Below are 26,311 nucleotides of genomic sequence, written 5' to 3'. Positions count from 1 at the left end.
TTGTGTTATATGGGGAAGATCCCACATGCGCCATGAGTGATGCCATTGTGCCCTTTACAGAAACTAAAGATGATAAGGGACCATGGGTTTATCAGGTCTTCGACACGGTCCCGGTGAGTAGAGTGCCCGAGGGTAAAAGCATTCCATGTCCCAGGATGGCAGCTGCGACCGTCATGGTAGTATCAGAAATGCTGAGTAACGGGTTCGTGCCAGGAAAAGGTCTGGGGGCTGAACTTCAGGGCATTATTCAACTTGTTTCTCTGCCCAAAAATCTGGACACCTTCGGATTGGGGTTCAAACCAACAGTGGCAGATGTTAGAAGGGCTCGTAAATTGAAAAAGAAAGCTTGGGTTCTCCCCAAACCGATTCCACGCTTGTCCAGGTCTTTCGTCAGGCCGGGTAGCAAGAAACAGTCATTGGCAAAGGTGTCGGGTCCACTGATTGGGGCAGAAGAGAATTTGGATAAGGTGTTTGAGAGAGTATTTGCTGAAGTTAACATGGTTCAGGCCGAGGAAGGGTCAAGCGGAGCAGACATACAGTACATCGGACTGCATGCTAACATCAACAATTGGGAAGCTACTCCTCTTCCAGTTCGGAGGGAGTCGTGGTAGTGGGTTTTGTTTTCCTTTTGTCACCTGGATTATTCCAGGGTTTGTAATCCAGTTGCTATGTTCCGTCCGTTTGGATGAGTTAAAAACCATGTTATCTTTACATTCAATGAAATGCAATTTTCTTCGTTCCTAATTTGTTTCCATTTTTTCCTTTTTTTTGTACAGTTCGTTTTATGCTGATATCAATGATATAACATGCATGAGGAATCTTCGGTCCAGTTTTAAAAGCCAATCTAGCTCAGAAATAATAATACAAGAAATCGAGTGTGATGATGGGGTGGATTGTAACAACGATGAAGCTTATGAGGAAATTAGTAAGGAATTAGGCCACTTTGAAGAAAAATCCAAACCTGACCTAAATGACACAGAAGCAGTTAATCTAGGGGATCAAAACAATGTGCGGGAAACTAAAGTAAGTGTTTATCTGGAGCCACAACTCAAGGAGGAGATAATTAGAGTATTGCATGAGTACAAAGATGTTTTTGCATGGTCATATGATGAAATGCCAGGTCTAAGAACCGATTTGGTGGTCCACAAGTTGCCCACTGATCCGGCAGTCCCTCTTGTCAAACAGAAGTTGAGAAAGTTAAAAACGGACATAAGTGTGAAGATCAAAGAGGAAATTACCAAGCAATTTGACGCGAAGGTCATTCAGGTTACACGGTATCCCTCTTGGTTAGCTAATGTTGTGCCTTTGCCGAAGAAAGACGGCAAGACCAGGGTATGTGTCGATTATCGGGACCTTAACAAGGCAAGTCCAAAAGACAATTTCCCACTGCCCAACATCCATATACTGATTGACAATTGTGCCAAACATGATATTGGTTCTTTTGTGGATTGTTATGCGGGTTATCATCAGATTCTAATGGACGAGGAAGATGCAGAAAAGATGGCATTCATCACGCCATGGGGAACGTATTGTTATCGGGTCATGCTGTTTGGTTTGAAAAACGCTGGGGCAACTTATATGAGGGCCATGACAACCATATTCCATGATATGATACATAAAGAAATCTAGGTGTATGTGGATGATGTGATCGTGAATTCTAGATAGCAATCCGACCATGTCAGAGATTTGAGAAAGTTCTTTCAAAGGCTTCGCAGGTACAATCTTAAGCTCAATCCTGCAAAGTGCGCTTGCGGGGTGCCATCTGGGAAGTTGCTGGGGTTTATAGTCAGTCGGCGAGGTATTGAATTAGACCCGTCGAAGATCAAAGCTATTCAGGAATTGCCCCCTCCAAGAAACAAAACCAAGGTGATGAGTTTGTTGGGAAGATTAAACTATATCAGTAGGTTCATTGCTAAGCTCACGACAACTTGTGAGCCGATTTTCAAATTGTTGAAGAAGGACGCTGCGGTCAAATGGACTGATGAATGTCAGGAGGCTTTTGATAAGATAAAGGGGTATTTGTCGAACCCACCCGTGTTGGTCCCGCCAGAACCAGGGAGGACTTTGATCCTATATCTGACGGTTTTGGATAATTCATTCAGCTATGTACTGGGGCAGCATGATGTTACGGGTAGAAAGGAGCAGGCTATCTATTATCTCAGCAAGAAGTTCATATCTTATGAGGTTAAGTATACTCATCTGGAGAGGACATGTTGCGCCCTAACTTGGGTGGCACAGAAGTTGAAACATTATTTGTCATCCTACACTACTTACCTCATATCTCGCTTGGACCCGTTGAAGTATATTTTTCAGAAGCCCATGCCCACAGGGAGGCTTGCAAAGTGGCAGATCCTGCTTACAGAGTTCGACATTATCTATGTGACACGGACTGCGATGAAAGCATAGGTATTAGCCGATCATTTGGCTGAAAACCCCATCGATGAAGATTATGAACCTTTGAAAACTTATTTCCCTGATGAAGAGGTGATGCACATTGATGAATTGGAACAAGCCGAGAAGCCGGGATGGAAACTTTTCTTTGATGGGGCTACAAATATGAAAGGCGTGGGAATAGGAGCAGTACTTATTTCTGAAACAGGTCAGCATTACCCTGTTACAGCTCGGCTTCGTTTCTACTGTACAAACAACATGGCAGAATATGAGGCGTGTATATTGGGATTGAGATTAGCTGTAGATATGGGTGTACGGGAAGTCTTGGTCATGGGTGACTCGGACCTACTAGTACACCAAATTCAAGGAGAATGGAAAACACGGGATTTAAAACTTATACCGTACCGGCAATGTCTGCATGAGCTTTGTCAGCGATTTCAGGTTATAGAGTTCAGGCACATTCCAAGGATTCACAATGAGGTTGCCGACGCTTTGGATACTTTGGCGTCGATGTTGCATCATCCAGACAAGGCTTATGTTGATCCGTTGCAGATTCAGGTCCGTGATTAGCATGCTTACTGTAACAGGATAGAAGAGGAAATCGACGGTGAGCCGTGGTTCCATGATATCAAAGAGTACATCAGGACGGGAGTATACCCGATATAGGCCACCGGTGATTAGAAAAGAACGATTCGGCGATTGGCAAGCGGGTTTTTCTTTAGTGGAGGAGTATTGTACAAAAGAACTCCAGACCTCGGGTTGTTGAGATGCATGGATGCAAGACAGGCCACATCTATCATGACTGAGGTACATTCCGGAGTTTGTGGACCGCATATGAGTGGGTACGTTCTAGCAAAGAAGATTCTCCGAGCAGGTTATTATTGGCTCACTATGGAGCGGGATTGTATCAGTTTTGTGCGTAAATGTCATCAGTGCCAAGTGCATGGAGATTTGATTCATTCTCCACCATCAGAACTACATACGATGTCCGCGCCATGGCCTTTTGTTGCATGGGGCATGGATGTTATTGGGTCAATTGATCCAGCAGCGTCAAATGGGCACAGGTTTATTCTGGTAGCTATAGACTATTTTACCAAATGGGTGGAAGCTAAGACGTTCAAGTCTGTGACTAAGAAAGTTGTGGTCAACTTCATGCGCTCAAATATCATCTGTCGGTTTGGGATTCCGAAGGTAATCATCATGGATAATGGAGCTAATCTTAATAGTCATTTGATGAAAGAGACATGTGAGCAGTTTAAGATTACCCATAGGCATTCTACTCCATACCGTCCCAAGGCAAATGGTGCGGTTGAAGCAGCCAATAAGAATATAAAGAAAATACTCTGGAAGATGGTTGAAGGATCTAGACAGTGGCATGAGAAATTACCTTTTGCATTGTTAGGATACCGCACCATCGTTCGTACCTCGGTGGGGGGGCTCCTTATTCATTGGTGTATGGCACCGAGGCAATAATACCTGCAGAGGTGGAAATCCCGTCTCTGCGAATCGTTGCGGAGGCTGAGATCGATGATGATGAATGGGTGAAAAGCCGTCTTAAGCAGTTGAGTTTGATTGACGAGAAGAGATTGGCATCAGTGTGTCATGGCCAACTGTACCAAAGAAGAATGGCAAGAGCATACAATAAGAAAGTGCGTCCAAGGAAATTTGAAGTCGGACAGTTAGTACTGAGGCGGATTTTGCCTCATTGGGCTGAGGCAAAAGGAAAATTTGCCCCAAACTGGCAGGGACCATTTGTAGTAACCAGAGTGTTGTCTAACGGGGCATTGTATTTGACAGATGTAGAAGGAAAATGTATAGAAATGGCCATCAATTCCGATGCAGTCAAGAGATATTATGTATGATTTCTTTACTTCTGAATATATCTGTTTGTATTTGGCATATCTTAAAGATTGAAATGACGAAGGCGTTTTGTCCTGCTATCCAAACACTTTTATCCCTTTTCATCCCCTTTGAGCTTTACTTATTTTTCATACCCCTCTTTTGGAATCAATGACACAATTAAATAAATGCAAGTACCTGAGATACGCAAATGGAAAAAGAAGGAAAGGAAAAAAAAGGAAAAGGAAGAAAGGAAAAGGAAGAAAGGAAAAGGAGAAAGAAAGAAAGAAAGGAAGAAAGGAAAAGAAGAAAAAAAAGAAAAGGAAATAAAAGAAAAGAAAAGAAAAGAAAGAAAGAGAAGAAAGAAAAAGAAAAATGAAGAAAAGAAAGGAAAAAGAAAAAAAAACAAAAAAAAAAAAAAAAAAAAAGAGAAAGAAAATCGCAACAACGTAGTTTCTATGATGTGAACTACGTTTGACTTGATCCCGAAAGGGTACGTAGGCAGCCTTACTCCGAGGTTCATTCATACCAAAATAAAAATCCAAAAAATCCCCAAGCAAGAAACTGGGGCAGAAATTGTGGTTGTTGTGAGAAGTTGGATTCCGAAAGTTGTAATTTTAACCCATTTCGAATTGTTTTGAGCCTTTTATACCTTTCTTTCTAACCCAATCCAAAAGCCTACACTACGGTCCAAAGAAAGACCTTCTGATCAATTTCTAAGAAATGTCAGGTCGAGCAGGTAGCGGTAATTCGTAGCAGTGGCAACACTCTGGTTCAAGCAAGAAAGAACAAAAGTAAAAATGAGAGAGTCTTATTGGTGAAAACCTTCACGGGCACCGTAAGGCGACGGGAGCTGAGAGAAAATAAAATGAGAGAGTCTTAGTGGTGAAAACCTTCATGAGCACCTCAAGGCGAAAGTGAGTTGAGGGATGGTAAACTGAGAAAGGTCTGTTGATGGAAACCATTGCGTGGTACTGCAGGAAAACAAGGTTAAGGTCTGGGTAATTCAAACAATTGATGGAAGTTCTGAGCAACAAAGTATGGCAATTGAAAGCTGGTTAGTTGGACAGATTGGGCCGATTAATCCAAAATGCATGTCATGACCATTGGTACCAGTTTGTCTCGCTCAGATAAGTATTTTTCCTTCTCTTTTTAAACAGTCATCTGGTTTTGGATTCTTCTTATCCTTAACTCAAAAAAAATCATTGCATTTCATTTTCTTTTGAGGGTTTTATCTAGATGAGATGTTTCAGTGCCAGTTTTGGTCAATGCAAGTAGAAATGACTTCAAAGCTCACTACCATCTTCCGGAATTGTAAAGCACAACGTGGTCAGAGCATGTCAAAAACAACCTGATGTCAAGTGGAATACAGGGAATTAACGGAAGTTTCATCGGTGAAATGATTGGAGAATGTCGTGGGAAAGGCAACGATTTAAACAAAAAGGTCAGAAAAGTGAAATAACAGCATGGGTACAAAACATTTAGGTTGCTAGAGGTTGGGAAATTTAAAAGTTGGTCAGAAAGTCAAGCGGTTCAGGGTCAGTGCGCGGAAGTTAGTCAACACAAAGCAAGGCAAGGGAAGAACGATGCAGCAGGAGTTCCATCAGCTAACCGCCATTTTAAATTAACGAAATTTTCTTTGATCAAAACAAGGGCAGGAATTGTTTGGCGGAAGGGATCTCCGTGAGGGAAGAGCAGGTATTAACCCAGTTTAATCACAAGTATGGCATGGTTAAAATACAAGAAAATGAAGAGTAGCATAGGGAGACGTAAGTTGTTCCAGGTCTGCATTTTAGAGTAGTGGTAAAGTGTTGAAGTGGGGAACCCTCCCCTATAACAGAGGAATACGTTTTAGTCTGTAACTTTTAAAAGCATGCAAGTTTTAGTTTTTAACCCTTGTTAGTAGGTGGTAACAAGCCCCAGTTTCCCCAAACTGTGGCAGAAAGTTTTCTTGGTTCATTTATTTTTGTGAAATCAGGAACCCACCTGGATAATAGAGGAATACATTTCAAGCTCAGAAGTCAGGAGTCCGCCTGGAGAATAGAGACATTCAGTTTCAAATTCAGAAGTCAGGAGTTCGCCTAGAGAACAGAGACATACAATTCAAATTTTATACAATCAGGAGCCCGCCTGAAGAACAGAGGTGATACAATTCGAATTTTAGTTTTCAATCAAATCTCTTGTCTAATTTGAAAAGCAGGAGTCCGCCTGGAGAATAGAGACATACAGTTCAAGTTTCGGAAGTCAGGAGTCCGCCTGAAGAACGGAGACATACAGTTTAAATTTTAAAAATCAGGAGTCCGCCTGGAGAACAGAGACATGTATTTTGAATTTTAGCAATCAGGAGTCCGCCTAGAGAATAGAGACATACAATTTAATTTTAGCAATCAGGAGCCCGCCTGAAGAATAAAGGTCACACAATTCAGATTTTAGTTTTCAATCAATTTCTTGGTGTGTTCGAAGTCAGGTGCCCGCCTGGAGAATGGAGGTGTTAAATTTTTAAGTAGTCAAAGTCAGGTGCCCGCCCGGAGAACGGAGGTGTTAAAATTTTAAGTAGTCAAAGTCAGGTGCCCGCCTGAAGAATGGAGGAATACATTCGAGTTCAAGATTACTCAAGTTCAGCAGTTTGGAGAGAGGGAATAACATCTCAGTTAACCAGGTGAAATAGCAACAGGGAATTTTATCGAGAAAACACAAGACAATGAGGCAACAAGACAACACAAGACAACAAGGCAACAAGGAAGTACAAGAGCAAGTTTGAAGAATCTAGATAGGACTTTTGTAATTCATAGTTCATAGCTTAGTCTAACTTCTTTTATTTTTACACGGTGTAATAAGGGAAGTCAGCAAGCAGCAACAACAACAATCGCAGTGATATCACAGCTCCTGGTAATCCCAGCTACCAGACATTCCCGAACTACACTAACCTGATTCCTGTTTAGCCCAGGATATGTAGGCAACCTCTGAAATAGGGTGCGGTCCAACTTTTCAAAAATGCTTCACAACGGAATATTTGAACGGGCAAAAATCGCTCGTATTTGCTCACTTATCTTTGCCCGGAAACCTTTCGTGTTTCCGAGCAAAGAGGGCCAACTGTGAGCACGTGATTTTTGCCCTATATATGAATAATTCCCAAAAACTTCAAACAAAATAATTTTTGTGAATTTTAGTGTCATTTTGTGTTAATTGTTTGCATTTTATTTGTGCATTTTTTATTCATATAAAACACAAAAATATGAATTTGAATTTAGGATATAATTTTATATTTTTAGGACCGATTAGGGGTTAGTTTGTTTTAGAACCAAACATGAAAAAATTACAAAATAGCTCACTTTCGCATTTTAATTGTTTTAATCGTAAATTTGGCGTAAAATAGGTTTCTAATAAATTTAGAATTTAATTAGTCTAGTTTCGAAATATATTAGGACTTTATTTTAATTGTTACAATTTTATAAAATCAGAAAAAAAATACAAAATTACAAAGTGGAAAACAAAATACAAGAATAGATAAAAGAAAAGAAGAAGGCAAGCAAGAACAAAATTGGGCTCATCTCAATTTAACCCAAATCCTATACCTAAATAGTGCCCAATTTCGGACCAGCCCAAATGCCCAAAACCCCTCTTCTTCTTTAAACCGAGCTCAACCCCCTTCTTCCCAATAACCCGCCCAGACGCCTGACCTGACCCGTCCATATACACTCAGAAGCCAATCAGTCGATCAACCCCCCCCCCAGACCCCTAAGCCCAGCCGCGACTGTGTTTCTTCTCCCCAACAACATCCGAATTCAACCCTAATCCTATCCAAGTCCATGGCGAGTGAGACTCAAATCCACAACCCACGCATTCCCCCATCCCTCCTCTCACCGTTCTAACGGATTTTCCCACGCGAGATTTCCCTCCCCTCTCACTCGCACGATTTTGATCCATCTCACGCGATTGGAAGGTCCTAGAGATGATTCGTTGGATGAACGTGAGGCATTTGATTGATTTCGTTCAATCCGAGCCCCACAGTCATCCGGGGTTCGTTTCATAAAAGGATTCAATCCGATTCTTTGAAAGGGAGGAGATTTTTGGAGAAGAAAACGGAGGTTTAAAAAATAGTCTTTCTACTTCTTCTCTATGGTTAATTTTAGCTTAGTTCCAGTCTATAAAATATACACAAAAAATAGTTTGAGTTTTCTTTTTCCGAGTTTAATTTTGTTTTCCCTGTCAAAACCGGAGAGGAACAGTTAGTGGTGAAGCTAGTTTAATTTTCATTCCAGTCTGGATTTTGGTTTTAAAATGGAGCTCGTTTGAGAATTGCTGAGTTCGTCGTTGTTCAAACTTCGTACTTCTACTCAGCTGCTACTGATTTGCTGTTCTTCGAGCTTTGATCTGCCATCGTGTTCTTGTGAAGTTTTTAGAGTTGAAACTGTGTAATCGTCTTCGATTTTGTTATCAAAAGAAATTCGAAATTTCAGGTTCATCCTTCATCTCTCAGTTCTTGCGATTCTATTCCGTTTCATTATTTTGAACTATGTGTTTCTGTCTCGAGTGCTCTATTTATGCTATGATCGAATTCCTTGCTGACTAAATCTGTTCGTGACAGTGTGATGTATTTGAGTATTTTCAGCTAGTTGAAGTCAATTTTGAGTGGTCGTTTTTTGCTTATATGGTTTAACTGTTATTATGTTGTCGAGTTTTCATTTGAGTCCAGATTTCGTTGATTCCAAATAGTTGTTATAGCTCAGTTAGTTTGACAATGGGAAATCACTCCTGCCTTGTTAAAATTTGGAAGATGAATCATAGGTTTGCTTGGTTTTGAACATGGCAGTATGAATATAAAACGTTGCCTTTGAGATGTTATTAGTTTCTGTCGAAATAGGCTCTCACGATAAGTCTGCTAGAAATGCTATCATTTTGTCTATCTATGTGCGCTTCCCTTCAGCTGCTTACTTTTGTTTGAAACCGCAATTTCTGGAAACTTGGTTAAAAGCAAATTTCTCACATCTAATATTGCTTGGCTAAGGAATATTCACGGTTTGTCATTTTCCATGCTAAGTATAAGTTGGATGCAAGCTTAAGCTCTTAAGATTGACTTTGAAACTGTTGTCAGTCATCTGTTGGAATTCTTCCCTTGACATTCGAGTTCTCTGAGATGCTAACCTGTAGTTCATGCGTGTCTATACAAGAACAGTCTAATTAGTCATTGTTCAAATTGTCCAGAAATCCATGATACTGCTTTTACATGCCTTAAAGTGCTGAAATGTGATGAAATGGTTTTTCTAGATTCTTTTAAGATATGTTGCAACTCTTGGTTTAGAATGAATTGGAATGAATCGATCATTTCCTTTAGTTTACAGCCACGAGCCAAGCTGTTCAGGTTTAGCTTAAGCTTCAGTTCTCGTTCATAGATTTTTCTTGATGTTGGTTGAGTTCTCTCTATCTGGTCTTAATTGGGTGCAGAGTTCTATTTGCCTTATTCTGCAAAAAGGGGTAATGAACCTGGTGTTCTCATGTGCATATAGATAAATTGAAGGCTTCTGTTATAGTTTTAGGGTCATTATTAGACTGTGTGCAGAAATGCAATTGGTTTGTAGTCACTGAATTTTAGGTTTGGGAGTGTGGTGACACAATGCTTGCTATTTAAAGTGCATGAGTCCTGTTGCTTGTCATGTTCTCTAAAGTCGTTTTGCCTGATTTGATTTGAACTACTAGTATGAATTGGTATTTGATGATATGCTCCCATGTACTGAAAGTTATGATTTCGTAGGGGCTGGGGTGTTTGAATAAGTGAACTGAATAAAGGTTGTCCTTACATCTAAGAGAGGAATTATTATGCTAATATCCATGTTAGGAGTTGGAGTCGAGTCAGATATTGCTAATTGTATTTAGTTTCAGATTTCATCTATCAAATCAATTTGTCCCAAACTCTTAAGAAATAGTGAATTCAAATGGACCGCGGGTCTACTTGAAATGAATTGCAGACTTTGGTCATGCGGACCAGTACGCTGAGCCTTAAAGATTATCTGTTGGGCCTTACATCGAGATTAGGCCCTTCCCTTTAAAATCTTTAGCCTTCATTCTGTTATTTTCCAATTGTAGACTTGAGTTTTTTTTTTATTTAACAAATAGAGGTCTTTGTTCATTTTCGGTTAATTCGATTTAATAGTTCGGGGTGTGCCGTGCCGAATAAAATCTCAAGTTGCATGGCCCTCGTTTAATTAATCTTGTTTGTCCTTAGAACTCGAGGTGTGCCATTTAGCAAATTCCATGGCCCTCGCAAAGTGTGAACGCATAGTTGCTTTAGACACACTCTTAATAAAATTACCTTCCTAAACTCGGGTGCGCATTGATGTGACCCAAATCCAAATCTCGACGAAGTCGAAATGTGTTGACAACCATGGGTGCATTGATTGCGACGTGGATCGAAACGCGTTTTCACGTCGTTGCAATTCTTTTAAAATAAATAATGATAAAAAGCGGTTTACGAATAAAAGGCACATAAGCTAGCAGGTATTAAAATCAGATAAAATCAAATGCAACAGTTAAGCGACCGTGCTAGAACCACGGAACCCGAGAATGCCTAACACCTTCTCCCGGGTTAACAGAATTCCTTACTCGGATTTCTGGTTCGCGGACTGTTAACAGAGTCATATTTTTCCTCGATTCGGGATTCAACCGGTGACTTGGGACACCATTAATATCCCAAGTGGCGACTCTGAATCATTAATAGTTAAATCCCGTTCCGATTGTCCTTTAATTGGGAAAACTCCTTTACGCCCTTACGGGTGTAGTGAAAATGGAGGTGTGACATCCACCACAGGGCTATACCCCGCTTCCTTCACATAATCCTACATATAGTTACTTAGCTATATTGGGTCAGCAGTCACATGGCCATGTGGTGGTACGGCAGTCATCTGCTCCTTTTGCTTCACCACCGGCTGGATCGCATCCATATAGATTACAACCACCCAGATCGCAGCAGGGGGTCTGGATCACAGCAGGGGTCAAGATCACATCCACCTTCATCAGCGACCCCGTCTCCCTCTCCAGAGAGTGTGTCTCCTAGCATTTTAGGATTTCGCCTTTGGGATAGAAGCGCTGAGCCAGATGTCTCCCCTTTTATGCACGCTTCAGATACGCATGAGGATGTTGAACTAGATGTAGTGCGGTATGATCATTATCATAGGATGATCATCAGGCCTTAGGGAAATGGGTAAGATTTATTTATTACTTCTTTATTTTTCCTTAATTATAATAGCTAGTCTTGTTTATTTAATCTATTTGTTATGTTGCAGGTTCATACCTAGTCATGAGACTACAAAAGTAATCACTGAAGCTCTTGGCTGGTTGTATGATGCACCCTATGCGACTTGGAGTGATTTTCCGCTGGAGCTTGTGGAGCAAATTTTCAACAAATTTAAGATACTAATACAATTCTTATCTATTTAAGCGTTATATTAATATTATTTTCATCTAACATTACACACTTCATTTGCAGACTAAGTGTGCATGGGAGGACCGACATAACAGTGCAACTTTTATAAATTTTGAGTTCAAATGCCGTAAGATACTAGCCAACTCCTTCTGTTCTACTCGAAGGAAAAACAAGAAGCTTTCATGGGTTCTACCGCATTTGTGGGAGGATCTACTGAGGCAGTGTGCCACTGAGATTTCAAGAAGAAGAGTGAACAGGGAAAGAAGGCCCGAGTATATGAAAAGGGTGGCTCCTTAATTATGTGGGTGCAAGGAGCATGGAGAGTGCGAGGAGACTACTGGTAATTCCTTAAAGCATTTAAATATATTTTTATCTAACTATATTTATTTTAATTTAGTTAACAAGTTTTTTTATATTTGTAGGAAAAAAATATCGGAGGAAGCTGACTCACGATGAGTTCTTCATGGAGACTCACATCCAGAAAAAGAAAGCACCGAGGGATCCAAGTAGATGGGTCGAGGACCGGGCGGAGACTACCTATGTAAGTTTTATAGCTACAATAAATTAAAATTAATTTTTATAATATTATAGAGTTAATAATGTTATATCTTCTAAATAAAGAGTCGATATAAGACTACTGTGGAGGAGTATAGTCAGAGATTGCTGCCACCGAATGAGCAGGGTGGCCCACCTTCTATTTTAGATGAAGAAGCGCAAAATATTTGGTTGGATGTTATCAGTGGTCCTAAAAAGGAGATAGCATACGACCTTCCAGAGAGATCATTTTAGCGCTACAAGATTGGATTGCAAGTGTCACACCTCCTTTTTACCTATACCCCGGAAAAGGGTGTATAAGGGAGTTTTTCCACTTGAAGTGACAATCGAAACGGGATTCATTTATTTAGAAATTTATAGTCGCCACTTGGGATAATTTATGGTGTCCCAAGTCACCGGTTCAAATCCCGAATCGATGAAAAGATTGACTCTGTTTTACAGTCCGCGAACACAGAAATTCGGGTAAGGAATTCTGTTATCCCGGGAGAAGGTGTTAGGCATTCTCGAGGTCCATGGTTCTAGCACGGTCGCTCAACTGTTATAATTGGCATATTATCTGATTTTAGTATGTGTTTACACCTATGTGCAAATTTTAACTTAAACCACTTTTATTCATTTTTTTAAAAAAAAAGAAAGAAAGTTGCAACGTTATTAAAATAAGTCTTGAACCACGTCACATAAATGCACCCGTGGTTTTTGGACATACTTTAACATTGTTGGGATTTGGATTTGGGTCACATAAATGCGCACCCAAGTTTAGGGAGGTAATGTTATTAAAATATGCGCCTAAAGAGACTAACGCGTTATAATTTTGGGGAAGGCCGTAAAATTCGCTAAACGGCCCGTCCCGAAATCTAAGTATTTTAATATATACAATTATCGAGGGCCCCGCAATTTACGTATTTTATTTTGCGAGGCTCGTCTCATTTTATTTTAGAAGGCAAACCTAAAGTGACTATGATTTTCTATCTTTGTTTGTCTCTAAAAATAAAAACAAAAGGCTCTAGTTAGTTATCAATATTTTTATCTAAGAGAGGGGTGGCATTAATTGAATTTAGGCCGTTTGGACTTCAGTATAGGCCCACGGAATTTCAAACTGGCCAACCGTGATTCTTGGCCCCAGCTTGGCATGGATTGCATCACAACTGGGCCTTAGCAAGAGTTTCATTCACAAAAATTATAATTAAAAGAAGGAGGAAATCAATTCATTTTAGCCATGTTAAAGCTTAGGAATGGATCTAAATGGCTCCATCAGCTGATTCAACGGATGATTTTGTTTCGTTTCTTTTATCAAGGACAAAGAATGGACACAAGCGTTCTATGTGCGATTTTGTTTTAAACCACAAGTGTTCTCATTTATGCTGAGTTTCAACATGATTTGTTAATAGTACTAATACTACTTCAATTTCTCTCTAATTACCAACACGAACACATAAGTCCAAATGAGAGTCCAGTAGTCCAAATTTACAGTCCAGAATCAGTCTAAGTTATACAATCCAATCTTCAGCTCAGTTATACAATGTAAAATCTAAAGTAAGTCTAAGCAAATACAAATCAACTATTATCTATTTTTGGCATAACAACTTGGACCCACACATGTTAAGAGGTGAATATGCAATCATTTCATTTCAACATTTTCGAACCAAAAGAGCTACATCAACTCAAACTGAGAATGTGTACCTGAAAGCAGAAAGGAATAGGAAGAAGGAGAGGTTAGCAACAGCAGCACACAGTGGATCACAGCAACCAAGTATTTGAGTTCAAACAACACCAATCAACCCAGCTTCAGCCCAGAAATATATTTATCAATCCAGGAAGAGTTCAGAAATGTTTTACACCAACAAGATCAATAGATCAACCCAAAACAGATTCGAATAAACCCAAATGACCTTCAAATTGAACCTAGAAACATACCACAGCAACCACACGCTCAAACTGATCCTAGAATGTCTCGACTGAAACCAAAAGTCTACTGGAAAACCAAGCAGAAAACACTACTGACTCCAGTAGCTAGCAATCTGAAAGCTCTCAAAAAAGGACTCTTAAAATTGATATCTCAAACTCTCTGTATGTTTCAAATTAGAACTGAATGCCCTCAAAGTTTTCAAAATGCTCCCTAAGAACTGAAATCCTAGAAAAGCTCTCCAAAACTTTCTCAAATTGATTCCCAGTCTTTAAACTCTCTCCAAAACTGAATTCCTTCAAAGCTCTATATCTCTCTAAAACTGATTCAAAAAGGAAGACTCTCTCAAATACTGAAAGAAAAGACCCTTAACTATGTCCAAAATCCCCCTATTTATATGCAAACTACATCCCCTTTTACAGCTCTTAGGAGCACTCAGACCCATTAATTAAGCATTTTGCCTATGATATTCTCTAGAATCCCACCCCATGTTTTGCTCTATTTTTGATTCACTTGTTCCCCACTAACCCTTGTCTTTTCTTTATTTAATTCAATGGTTATGGGTGTACATACTTTAATTACATTCCCATTAGGCCTCCCCATGCTATTATGTTTTATTCTCCACTACTACTAAACAAATGCATTAGTTTAATGTTACATTAGTACTTACTGGACAAAACACTTACACTAACCATTTTTAAACTTTTAAGTCCCAAATTATCCCCTGAAACCCCTGTGATTACTACCCATCATCTATAACCAATCCACCTAACAATTAACTAATTAACCACATGAAACTAACTCCTAATCAACACTATCACACCAAAACTGTATTTAAACCAATGATAGATTCATATCAAAACCTGAACATGACAACCTTAGGATTCAATTCATCAAACTCAGACCACATTTTAAGATCGAAACTCAAATTAAATGAATAGCATTAAAACAAAGATGTAGGAACAGAAAGCATACTAACGATGAGTCCTGAAGCTGGGAATCTAAGGATCACAAAATGAGTCAATCGACATCAAATAACTTGACGAGGACTACTAAACTACAAACATGAACGGACTAATCGACGAAACTATTTAATCGACTTAACAATTTATAGCATATGCTAATCAACAGAAGAAAACTGGACCAAGAAAAAAAAGGTCCGAAAGAGGAGGAAGAACTACTTGACAAAATGATGAATTACAACGAAACCTAATTAGGAAAACAATAAAAACAATAAAAAATAAAAAGAGAAAAGAGAAGAAATACCTCGGAATCTCAGACCGAACGAATTCGTCCTACTCGAAGCTTCAACTTGATTCTGAAGCCGAAATGGACCTTAATCGAGTGTTCTCGACTGAGAACACATGACTAAGGTAGATTACGACCTCAGTTTTCTACTGTGTATCGATCCCCTAGCTTGGTTCTTTTAGGGTTCGTCTAGTTGACTTCAAATTCGAAAGCATCCAGCTTGATTCGAATGATGGTGGTGCTAGATTAGGGACGAGAGGGGTCTAGTGATCAAGGGGTGTGATTTTGGGGTCAAGTTGAGGCGAATGACGATGGTGGAGCCGGTTGTTTGGGACGGGGCTCACTAAGGGGGCGATGGGGATTCGTTCCAGGGGTCGTTTGGTGAGGGCGACGAGACTAGTCGTTTGGTGTTGCTGGTGAGGGGAGGGTGGTGCGAGGAAGATGAGAAGGGGGGCGGGTGTTGGGTCTCCTAGGGTTTGAGAGGGATTGAAAAAATGAGGAAGAGATTGAAAGGGGGGGTCGTTTGGTATTGGGGCAGACCGGGTCGGGGTGTTTTTTTGGGTAGAAGGTTATTTTGGTTTGGGCCTGTGGAAATTTGGCCTGGTCCGAATTTCTCTCCCTTTTTTCATTTTGTTTCTTTTTCTTCTTTTTCTTTTTATTTCCTAATTTTAAAACCAAAAAATCCTAGATTAAATTATAAAACCAAAATTATCTTAAAGATACTAATTAATTCTTAATAATAATTATCACACATAATTAAATAAATAAAAAAATCACACAATTTGACATTAAACACTAAAATGCGAAGTACATTATTTTTGTGATTTTTCATTTTGTAAAACACCTAATTATTAATTAATTCCAAAATATGAAAATCAAATCTTAAATTCAAATGCTATATTTTTATATTTTTAATGCATTAATAAAATTAAACATGCACACAAATATATGCAAACAATCAGGGAAATCATACAATAATTCCTGAAAAATAACACATAATTAAAGAAAAGACCTAATTTTAGGAATTCTTTTGGAGTAATTCGTATGAGGCAAAAATCGCATGCTCACAGCAAGATATATGGACTTCCGTCCAGGGCGAGGCACTTGATAGGTTGACTCTCTCGGCTATGAAGAAGAAGAACGCAAAGCTGTCAATAGAGCTTGAAGAGGCAAAGGCTAGAGAAGAAAAGAGAGATCGAATATTTAATAGCATTCAAGGTGAGCTAGAAAAGAGATACCAACAATTTAATACCCTTCAAGGTTAACTGGCCAATCTTCTTGTTAGTTGAGTTTTTTCGATTCCCCGGTCTCGTGAGTGTTCCCCAGATGCTACTCTTTCTCATCGTGATCCTTCGAACTGTGTCGACGATGAAGCTTCTAGTAGTGGAGATAATGTAGTACAACACTCCTTGAATGATGTATGTATTATATTTGAAGTTTTAACTAGTGAAAAGTTTAGTTGTTGGAATTTTTGAAACTCTATAAATGTTGTTAATATAGTTTTAACTTGTGAAGATGATGTTGTTGTTAAAAGTGTTATTGTTGTTATTGTTTTAGAAATTGTTATTGTTGGAATGACACCAATGTAATATTGTCATTATAGGTTATTGGTTGTGGCATGTGGTGCAACTGTAAAATAGCAATATTCTACCAAACATTTACCTAGAAACCGACAGCACACCGACCGAAGTCGGTTGGAAATGTAAAATTAAATTCCCAAAAATCGGTAGCTATCAGCAATAAATAATTTCCCGAATTTAAAATTGGCGATCGAAATCGGTTGGAATTTGGGTTTTTAAATTTAATATATTTTAATAATACCAATCGATTTCGGTCGAAATATATAATTTTAAAGAAAATAAAAAATTACAATATCGTCTGATATCGATCGCTACTGTAAAGAATAATGAAAAATTATTTTCCAAAATACCAACCAAATTTGATCGGCATTTTTCGTTTTTCAATGACTTGTATCAGATTATTTAGTCAAAGTTTGGTTAAATTTATCGACTGCCGTCTGTCGGAAATTGCGACCGTCTTCAGTTGCCACACGTTAGCTACCACAGTTTTTCGACGAATTAATTTCGATCGAAAATCGATCGGTTTTCCTTGGATTCCGACCGATTTCAATCGATATCCCTGAACGCTTTTGATAGTTTTCTAATAGTGTTCATGACAAACAAAAAGAGAAAGTGGGGTTGCAGCCCAACAATCGGGCAAAAGAGCATAGATACTCCGCCATCTCTCCCATAACGATTATGACTCAAAAACCAAGTGAATATTGACGAGCCCCCCCCCCCCCCCCTTTCTTCTTATTGAGGAAGGACCAGCATTCCCGAGGGAAGGAAGTCGACGGACTGACAAGTATGGATGCTTTAACATAGGCACAGAGAGAATAGATTCAAAAGTAGTTTCCTTTAATTCACATTTATCACCAAGAGAATGTTATTATATGGGCGAAGACTAGTTTGGTAATCAAGACAAGTCACACAATGAAGTTGGTGGATGGTGGAATACACAGGAAGCGATAGAAAAAGAAACCTCTGATAAAATAGTCAAATTATTGACCCGGACACTACAACTATAGAAAAAGAAACAGATAGAAATGTGGTCAAAAATCTGAGTGTCCTCTCCCTTTCTTCTCCTTCCTCCTCTTCCCTTTTGATTCTCTCGCTATAATAAGCAAGCTCAAACTAAGTCAATATTAGAGATATTATAATCTTATTGAAGATCGCAATCACACTTGATTATGTGATTGCAGAAGTGCACTAGGAGAAAATTTACACACCAAGTGACACCACATGAACGAATACATGACATATGTCTTCCGCATCCACTTTGATCACTTGATCTCAAATCAATTTATACTTAATCATGGTAACTTTATGTAGTTTGGTGTAAGACACCAGGTGCAGGTTTTTTTCCCCTGCACTGAGAGAAAAAGGAAACATGTAATGCTGCATCCAGAGACGAAAGATCAAATTATGAACCGGCATTCAACCAGCAAGAGATTCATAAGAACATGACTGATCAAGCTAACAGTACTACAGGTAGGGATATTCTCGATAAGTAGTTCGTTAATCGCAAAGTTAATGCCATGTTCAGTACCAATAAAGTTACTGTGTTGGCAATACAGAAAGAAAAAAGAAAAGAAAGGTGGAAATTACTGAAACAGAATTTCGTTTCGCCTTCCCATGGTGACCTCAAGTCTTCCAAGAAGGCTTTCCTGAACTCTTTCCATGTCATGAGAACAAGCATCGGTTACTGCATCATGGCACGGGGAAGTCGTGGCCTCACTGGTGTTTTTGAAGGACTCACCCTACAAAATTAATAAAGTTGCAAAATTAGACAAGACTGCAAAGTTAGAATTACATTTCCTTTCTCCGATTTCAAGTATGTAATGACACTAAAAACGGTATGTTTGACACTTAAGAACTACAAGTTAATGATCTTCCATTAATTTTAAAAAGAAAACTCTAGCAAAAATAATCTATTTTCAAATGCTTAGCAGATTGTATCTTTTGGATAAGATCCCTTCATATTTGTTATAATCAGAGAGGAAAATAAGATCTAGATTCCTATTCTAGTCATACCTAGTTAGACTCAAGTAATAAACATGTATTTCAATGATAATTTAGGTTGGTGTCTCCTAGAAATTTCCTTTTTCCTGGATAAGTAACAGAAACAATTAAGAGATTTAATAATTAATAACTTCCCATCTCTTCAAATTACTAACTAAAGCTGAACATGTAATTTATGCATGAAACCAAGCCCCTCAAAATTCTCAACTCTACTAACTCAAGTAACCATTAGACATTACTAAGAGTCATTTTCTAAACTAACCTTGAACAGGACTAATACAATAAGATACTATTCCTCCCAAAACTAGAAAACTTTCTGATTTATTCTCTACTATCAAGCATAAGCTACTCTGATCTTTAAGTCTTCACGCTCGACTATCAGATGACAGAAAAGTAGAAAGCATGGAATGGCACAATAATATTTTGGAGAGAGAGAGAAACAGAAAGGAAAAGTTTCGGCAGTAGGGAAAGGAATTAGAAAGCATGATGTGGCGCCTCCTTGAATACAGCTTAACCGATATACCAATCTCAGAAAGATGGAAAATACAAGAAGTAAAATGAAACAATCTTTCTAGAAAAAATTAAGTGTGGACTAGCTGGGGCCATAGCCACTTGTAAAGAAGCTTTTACCTGATGCGTTGGGATCCCAATATCTCCCCACAACAGTCTAATGCCAAAATTGCACTCTCAGCCTGCGCAGTTTTCAAGTATAAGATTACATTCAAATTTCATTCCATATTAACATATTGTTTTGAGAAAGCCAATAAGCAGTCATAAGCCCTCTTCCTTTATCAGCCTTAAACTAAATACCTATTTTAGCTTTGAAAGGCAAAGATTCAATATCTTGCTGCAGATTTCCTTAGCTACCCATGTAATAATCTATTAAACCTTCCTTTCCTCAATAACACTCAAATGGGCAAAAGGGCGGCCAACAAATAATGTGGGAAATAAGAGAGTACAGTCCGAGGCAACTAAATAGAAGTTGTGTTATATAACATTCAACAATCCCTACCAAAGATAAGAAAGCATACCATTACAAACTCAACAAAAGCAATGCGGGTTGAGTGCACGTGATCCCCCAAAAGCCTCAGACGAGAAACCTTAAAAGTAAGAGTGTTCTTCAATATCACTTCTTAAGCTAACATTCCAAACTTAATGCAAACGTTTAAACATCATACTGACCTCACCACATCTTGTTTCAAAAAAGTTCTTGACGTCCGCCTGAGTAACCTATTCAGAATAGAGTAATTGGTTGTAAACTAATTATAAAATGCTAATGGATACTATGGTAGAAAGAAAAAAATAATTTAACCAACATCCAAGTATGAGGCAGAGCATAATAACTACCAAAAATGTGCATCTGACAGAAAGATGCAGACAAGGAAAGAATGAGAAAACTTTACAAGCTCTCAAAGATGAAAATATCTACCTTCTTATCGATATTTGTACAGTAGACTGTCCTGGCGCACATCTCACGCTCATCCTCCGACTACAGAAAACATCAATATTAAATTGAGAATTAAGCAATTAGTTCCATGAAAAAAACATAAAAACTATTTCTCAGCACCATCCACATACTAGCACAGCAAAAGTGCCAAAGTTCTTTTTTTTTTTTTTTGGATAAAGAACAAAGTGCAAAATATTTATCCATACCCTTGGAAGGAATGTTGGATTCACGGGTAGAATAGCAGTTTTCGAGGGTAGGACCTTCAGTGGAGAGAAACCTAATATTGTCCCACAAAGGCTAAGTGCTGCTCTCGCAGAGTCTGCTAGGATCGATTCCATATTAGCTTTGAATATTCAGCTGTCTTAAGAAGATTTCAAGCCAAATCATCCAACTTACATTCATCAGCGAACTCCACAAAAGCAAAACGAAGACGGGAATGGGGATCACCACAAATTCGGCAGTCAACAACCTGGAAAGGAAGTAGGAAAAATGAGAATGACCATCATTACACTCCTTGATACATTAACACATTAAAGTTTTTCTCAGAAAAAAGGAACATGATTACAGTCTACCTTGAACAGAAAAGGAGGAATCATTCACATTAAGCATAACATGTAAAATAAATAAACAAATATGCCGGCGGAGATTGCGGCGCAATTGGTTGATTGACTGATTAGAATAGATCTGCTGTAGCTATGAGGTAAAACCTTAGAAGTCATTATTTTGGAAATATATCAATTACGCCATCACCAATATGGCATAAAATTTACAAACTAAGCTGACAAACAGGAAGATAAATATCCTGAAATTCATTGCAACCTTCACCACACTTCACACAAGCAGCTCGATCTATGTCCTCCCACACATTTAGAACTTCTTCATGACAAGTTTTTTGGTCCCACAATGAATAGTTGAAACAACAACAACAAAAACCCAGTAATATCCCAAGTGCGCGGAAATATCAATTCTCACAAGAAGCAACTTTGGAAAGACAAATCATGATGCCCCATGAAGATAGTTGAAATGCATCTTCTAGGGAAAAACTGTAAGCGCACAATAAAGCATTATATAGGTGCCTAAACCATAGACCAAACTATATAAGCTGCCTCTTAGAGTCTGGTGCCTCAAGTTAGGATACAGCAAGAACCAACGACGTAAAATTTCCTTGGATAGGGGCTATTGAGGATTTACTTCAGATCAAATGTTAAAAGACTATTCATTAAGCCTTAACCGTACTAACCATGAGGGCAAGACTCCTCGTCTATCAAAGTCGTCTTCACCAAAGTCAAGGGACAAAGCTTCCTATTTGGGAAAAGAGTTTAGGCCCAATGATATTCAGGATTTAACAAATTTTAATTGTAACAAATGTTGCTGGCAGCAGAAAGCCACGTACGAACTATGACCCATGTGCTAATTCACCAGAAAGCATGGTCATGCAATAAACCACAACAAAACCCAGCCCCTCCTTAATATGGTCACCAGCAACTTCACTGAGAGACACTGAATAGAGCAACATTTACTGGAAGGTGTCCTCACTCAGATGATAAGGCTACTGTTCTGCTAAAGTATCGGAAAAAACGGAGTAAAACAGGTATCTGATTCCCAAGCTAAGGCTTCTGTTCTGCTAAAGTATGATATAAGCACACAAATGTATACCTATGTATCAAGTTACCACTCTAAGAACAGAAAAGAAAAGCAATTCATTATTTCTAGCTTAGGTGCCTCAAAGAACTACAAGTATATGCACTTAAAAGCACCCAAATATATACTATAATGGATCACATCAATGTTCAGAAGAGCAAAGTGACTTACTTGTCCATAAGCACTAAACAACGCAGCAAGCTGCTCTTCAGTGACCTAGATATTGAAAAGGCAAAACCAAAGATACTCTCTGAGTACTAATAAAAAATATCTCATAAAATTAATGAGAATCAATCCTTACGTTGTTATCTATCTCAGCGACATATACTGTTCGCCTGATGCTATCTTCTCTTTGAGCCTTGTAAGCTCTATTGTTCATTCTCCTTTTGCCTTGGTTATAGTTGTTGCCTCTCTGAGGAAACACAAGTTTAGGAGATATTACAAGGAAGACAAGAAAATAGAGATGGTTGTCTATGAGTCAAATATTCTGGTTAGCATACAAAATAAGACCAGATTAACCCAGGCAAAGCTGCAACTGAAATGTCAAGTATGTTGTTGATAAGTTTATGAGGCTAGGAAATCATCTGAATTGATACAACACCAACAACAGTTAACAAGTTCAAGTCAGCTATATATACCCTCACTGACCATGTTACTCCATTTTAGCTCATCGCATGCCAATAATATGCAAATACAGATAAAAAATAATAAATTCTCTATATTTTCTAAATCATCGAAATTGATGTTCTTATGAAATGTAAACAACTAACACTAACATGCATACAGATAAACATTCCCAATTAGGAAATTACCATTAACCCAAGAGATGTAAAAGTCAACAGCAACAATATCACTTATTTAATGAGTAACCTCTAGAGATGATGGTTGCGATGACTCAAAACAAATCAAACTGTCATTTAAAGTAACCAACTAAAACTCATTAACCCCATATTAACATGAGAAACATAAATATGGCACTGTATGTGATTGAACGCTACAATTGCAGAAATCAAGTTCCAAACGCAAAAACAAAAACAAAAATGTCTAGGGGAAAAGAATTCCTCCATAACTATTCCATAAAGCTAAAAATGATAAAATCAAAACTGCATTTAAGCATAATGTACAAATTCCTGATAACAGATTCAGTAGTTTTAAAGTTAGCAAATGCAGTCAAAACATATAGAGATGCTTGAATTGATAAGTAAGGGAAGTTGGAGCCCTGCAGGCATTCATAACAATCACAATGCAATTCATTATTTACAAATATATTCATATTTAGACGAACTGACAAAAACTTGGATTCAAGTATAACAAAATAACAAAATAATCCCCTAAATCTCATCCACATACAGCAAAAGATTCTTTTTAAGTATCATAAAAAAAACCAAAGAAATAAAAAAGGTTGCAAATAGCACGTTCACACTCAGATTAATACGACAAATTTCCACGCCGTCCGCTATAATGGACCAATAATACTCTTCCATTTTTAACCACCTATCAGTAATAAAAGTGACAAACAAAATTCGATGGTTTCATTTAACTAACTGAACGTCAAGCCTCCACTTTTAATGATTGGATGTCAAGCCTCCACTTTTAATGATTGGATGTCAAGAATCCCCTGTTAATAAACAAGGAGTCAAAAGTTTGATGATAAACCCTTCGAACATTTCCTTGATAGTTGTGAGCCCCAGTTCCTACATTCAGTCCATTCCGCAATAAATCATATCCTTTTAAATGATCAATGCCTAATTTCATTGAATAACTATTTGAGAAACAGATTATTGAAAAGCCCCAACGATCATTTCTTAACAAGGAAATGTTAAAATAATCCAAAACAAATGTTGGAACAGTAATTAAACTTCCAAAATTACAGCAATCCACAAAATGACCTAATGCTTAAACAGACACCTCCCACAAGTAACTAAAACAAACAAAAGGCTCAAAAGGAAAACTTGCACACAAGGAAACAAACACACACAGATTACAAAAAAACTCAACAAGAGTTCATTCACCATTAATTTGACAACTTCATAATTGCAACTTTGCCACGTGGAAATCTTGAGCTACTTTAAAAGTCAAGATACAACCAGCAAAACAGACCAAAAAAAAATCAAAAATTTCAACAATCATATAATCAATGAAGAATTATAATCAGAATCAAGAACTAAAATCTATACCCTTCTGTTATTTTGCAAGCCATCAGCACCTAAAGTAGTCTTGTTAGCTGGCACAAAATTACTCATGAGAAGTAACTGATCACCGCGATTATTATTATTATTATTATTATTATTATTATTATTATTATTATTATAAGAAGAAGGGAAAAATTCCTTAGCCATTGGATTCAACTTGAGTTTTTTCAACATCTCAACAATATCTTGCATTTGATATTCAGATTTTGCATTTGGGATTGGATCAGATTCCTTAACACAACCATTATTAGATTCAGAAATAATATTATTGTCAGCGTTTGGTGACAGAGATTGAACATCAGGAGCTTCAATCACTGCTGTCTCACCACACACTTCTTTTGCACCAGCAGCCATTGAAATAGTAAAGAAAACCTCAAACTCACAAAAAAAAAAGCTCAAAATTTTCAAGAAAATGCTAGAATTCTAAAATTCCAATAGATTAAAGCAACCCCTTTTATGAAAAAACACAATCTTTATATTGTATGTAAATATCTGAGAGTTGGATGATCTTAGTAAATTAAATAAGCTCAAAAATAGGAAGAAAATACTAGAATTCTATAATTCTGATAAATTAAAGCAACCCCTTTTTTTTGCAAAGGCACAATCTTTATTTATACATGTAAATATGGAATTCTAAGAGTAGAATGTGTGTAGAAAGGCCTATTGAGACAGACCCATTTGGAGAAAAAGAGTCTGAAATGGAACAAAAGAAGAAGGTGGTGAGAGAGAGGAAGAGTAGAGAAAAGTAAAAAACTTTATAGGGTTTTTTGGTAACAAATTGAATAACAGAAGGCAGAGTATTTTGGTGGTATTCTTGTTTTTTGTTGTGGTTTTGTTGAGGCAAGTGAGGTTTTATTTGTGAATGTAATTACCAAAAAAATAAAAATGTATACTGTGAATTTAGGCATATAGAGGGAGAAAGAAGGAAATGCAGTGTGGAGAGAGAATGGGTGGAGGTTGAAGATGGAGAATTTCTTTTTATAGGTTTTTGTTTTTTGGGGTTTCTCCCCAAATATATTATTTTTGAAAAGATGATACTGTATAGTCGCTCTAAAATTAATATATATATATATATATATATATATATATTATATACACAAAAAGGTATATAATATATATATATATATATATTATGTATGTTATATGCAAAAATTATATAAATTTTATATACCTTTTTGACTAGGAATGTAAATAGTTTCTAGCGCGGGTTAAAAATGATAATACCTTGTGATTTTGGTGCTCTACTAATTCACGCACAAAAGTCTCCCTTGAGGAATAAAATGACCTTAGCTACTCCATTTTTAAGATTTGAATCTAAGATGTCTACTTAAGGATAAATACTTACTATTCTATATAATTTTTGTGATAACAATTTTGATAGAGCATAGGTTGCATGTGTTAAAATAATGTAATAATATTTGATTAATGGTATAGTAAAGAAGAAAGATTCTTCTCTTTCTTTCTACCACATTATTTATTAGTAGAATATTGTGATTCTAACCCATTATGTTTAACTGATAAACTCTATGCATAATATACATGTCATGCATTTAATAGTGTCATTTTAATGTATATATTGAGTACAAATAAGAGTTTTCTTAACATTAAATTAAGGAAAGAGAGAGGAGTAAGGAGGGAAATGATCTCCTTTAACTAATTATAATTTTAATATATAAAAAAGGGTGCTACAAAAATCTTTTAAATTTGACTTAATGCTATGAAAATTGATCATATAAAACCAAAGAATACTTTAAATGTACAGTGGGGGTAGGGGACAGCTAACGTAAGATGACTTAAGTCTTGTTTCTGTTACCTTCGGTTGGAAATGGATATGACATTCGTCTCATCATAATTCAGTGTATTTTACATTTTCTTACTACAATATATTGTTTAAATAGCCAGTTTTCGGACTCGTCATTCAAAAATAGTCAACGTTTGCTAAATCATTGAAAAATAGCCATTATTTTGCTGCAACAGAGACCGGTCCAGCATAATATACTAAAGTTCGGTGCACTTGTGTATGAACTTCCAGATATTATGCTGGACTGGTATACTTTGCTGGCTCCAGTATAATACACTGGAGACTAGAGCACC

General features: G+C 37.6%; 1 protein-coding gene and 1 long non-coding RNA gene across 3 annotated transcripts; both read right to left on the bottom strand.

Moving 5' to 3' along the window:
• Nucleotides 1–17,752: 17,752 nt before the first annotated feature.
• On the bottom strand, nucleotides 17,753–18,282 carry LOC138872029 (uncharacterized). The gene is made up of 2 exons (XR_011400450.1): nucleotides 18,145–18,282; nucleotides 17,753–18,029 (listed from the first exon to the last, which is right to left on the bottom strand). It is a non-coding gene; the product is annotated as an uncharacterized lncRNA (long non-coding RNA).
• A 46-nt stretch (nucleotides 18,283–18,328) lies between these two features.
• Nucleotides 18,329–25,006, bottom strand: LOC104222359 (polyadenylate-binding protein-interacting protein 8-like). 2 transcript variants are annotated; one of them, XM_009773588.2, is made up of 10 exons: nucleotides 24,203–25,006; nucleotides 22,327–22,437; nucleotides 22,197–22,241; nucleotides 20,781–20,853; nucleotides 20,591–20,706; nucleotides 20,367–20,426; nucleotides 20,120–20,167; nucleotides 19,969–20,037; nucleotides 19,568–19,629; nucleotides 18,329–18,675 (listed from the first exon to the last, which is right to left on the bottom strand). In XM_009773588.2, the coding sequence occupies exons 1-10, from the start codon at nucleotides 24,569–24,571 to the stop codon at nucleotides 18,618–18,620; spliced, it is 1,011 nt and encodes a 336-aa protein (XP_009771890.1). In that variant the 5' UTR covers nucleotides 24,572–25,006; the 3' UTR covers nucleotides 18,329–18,617. The 2 variants fall into 2 exon arrangements, with proteins under 2 accessions (XP_009771890.1, XP_009771891.1); XM_009773589.2 differs by having other exon boundaries at nucleotides 20,591–20,703.
• Between the last annotated feature and the right edge of the window lie 1,305 nt (nucleotides 25,007–26,311).

This window comes from Nicotiana sylvestris, chromosome 6 (assembly GCF_000393655.2).
Source record: "Nicotiana sylvestris chromosome 6, ASM39365v2, whole genome shotgun sequence".
In the NCBI taxonomy this organism is placed as follows: Eukaryota; Viridiplantae; Streptophyta; class Magnoliopsida; order Solanales; family Solanaceae; genus Nicotiana; species Nicotiana sylvestris.
Note: the sequence above shows the minus strand (reverse complement) of the source record. Positions and strands in the feature narration are given on the sequence as shown.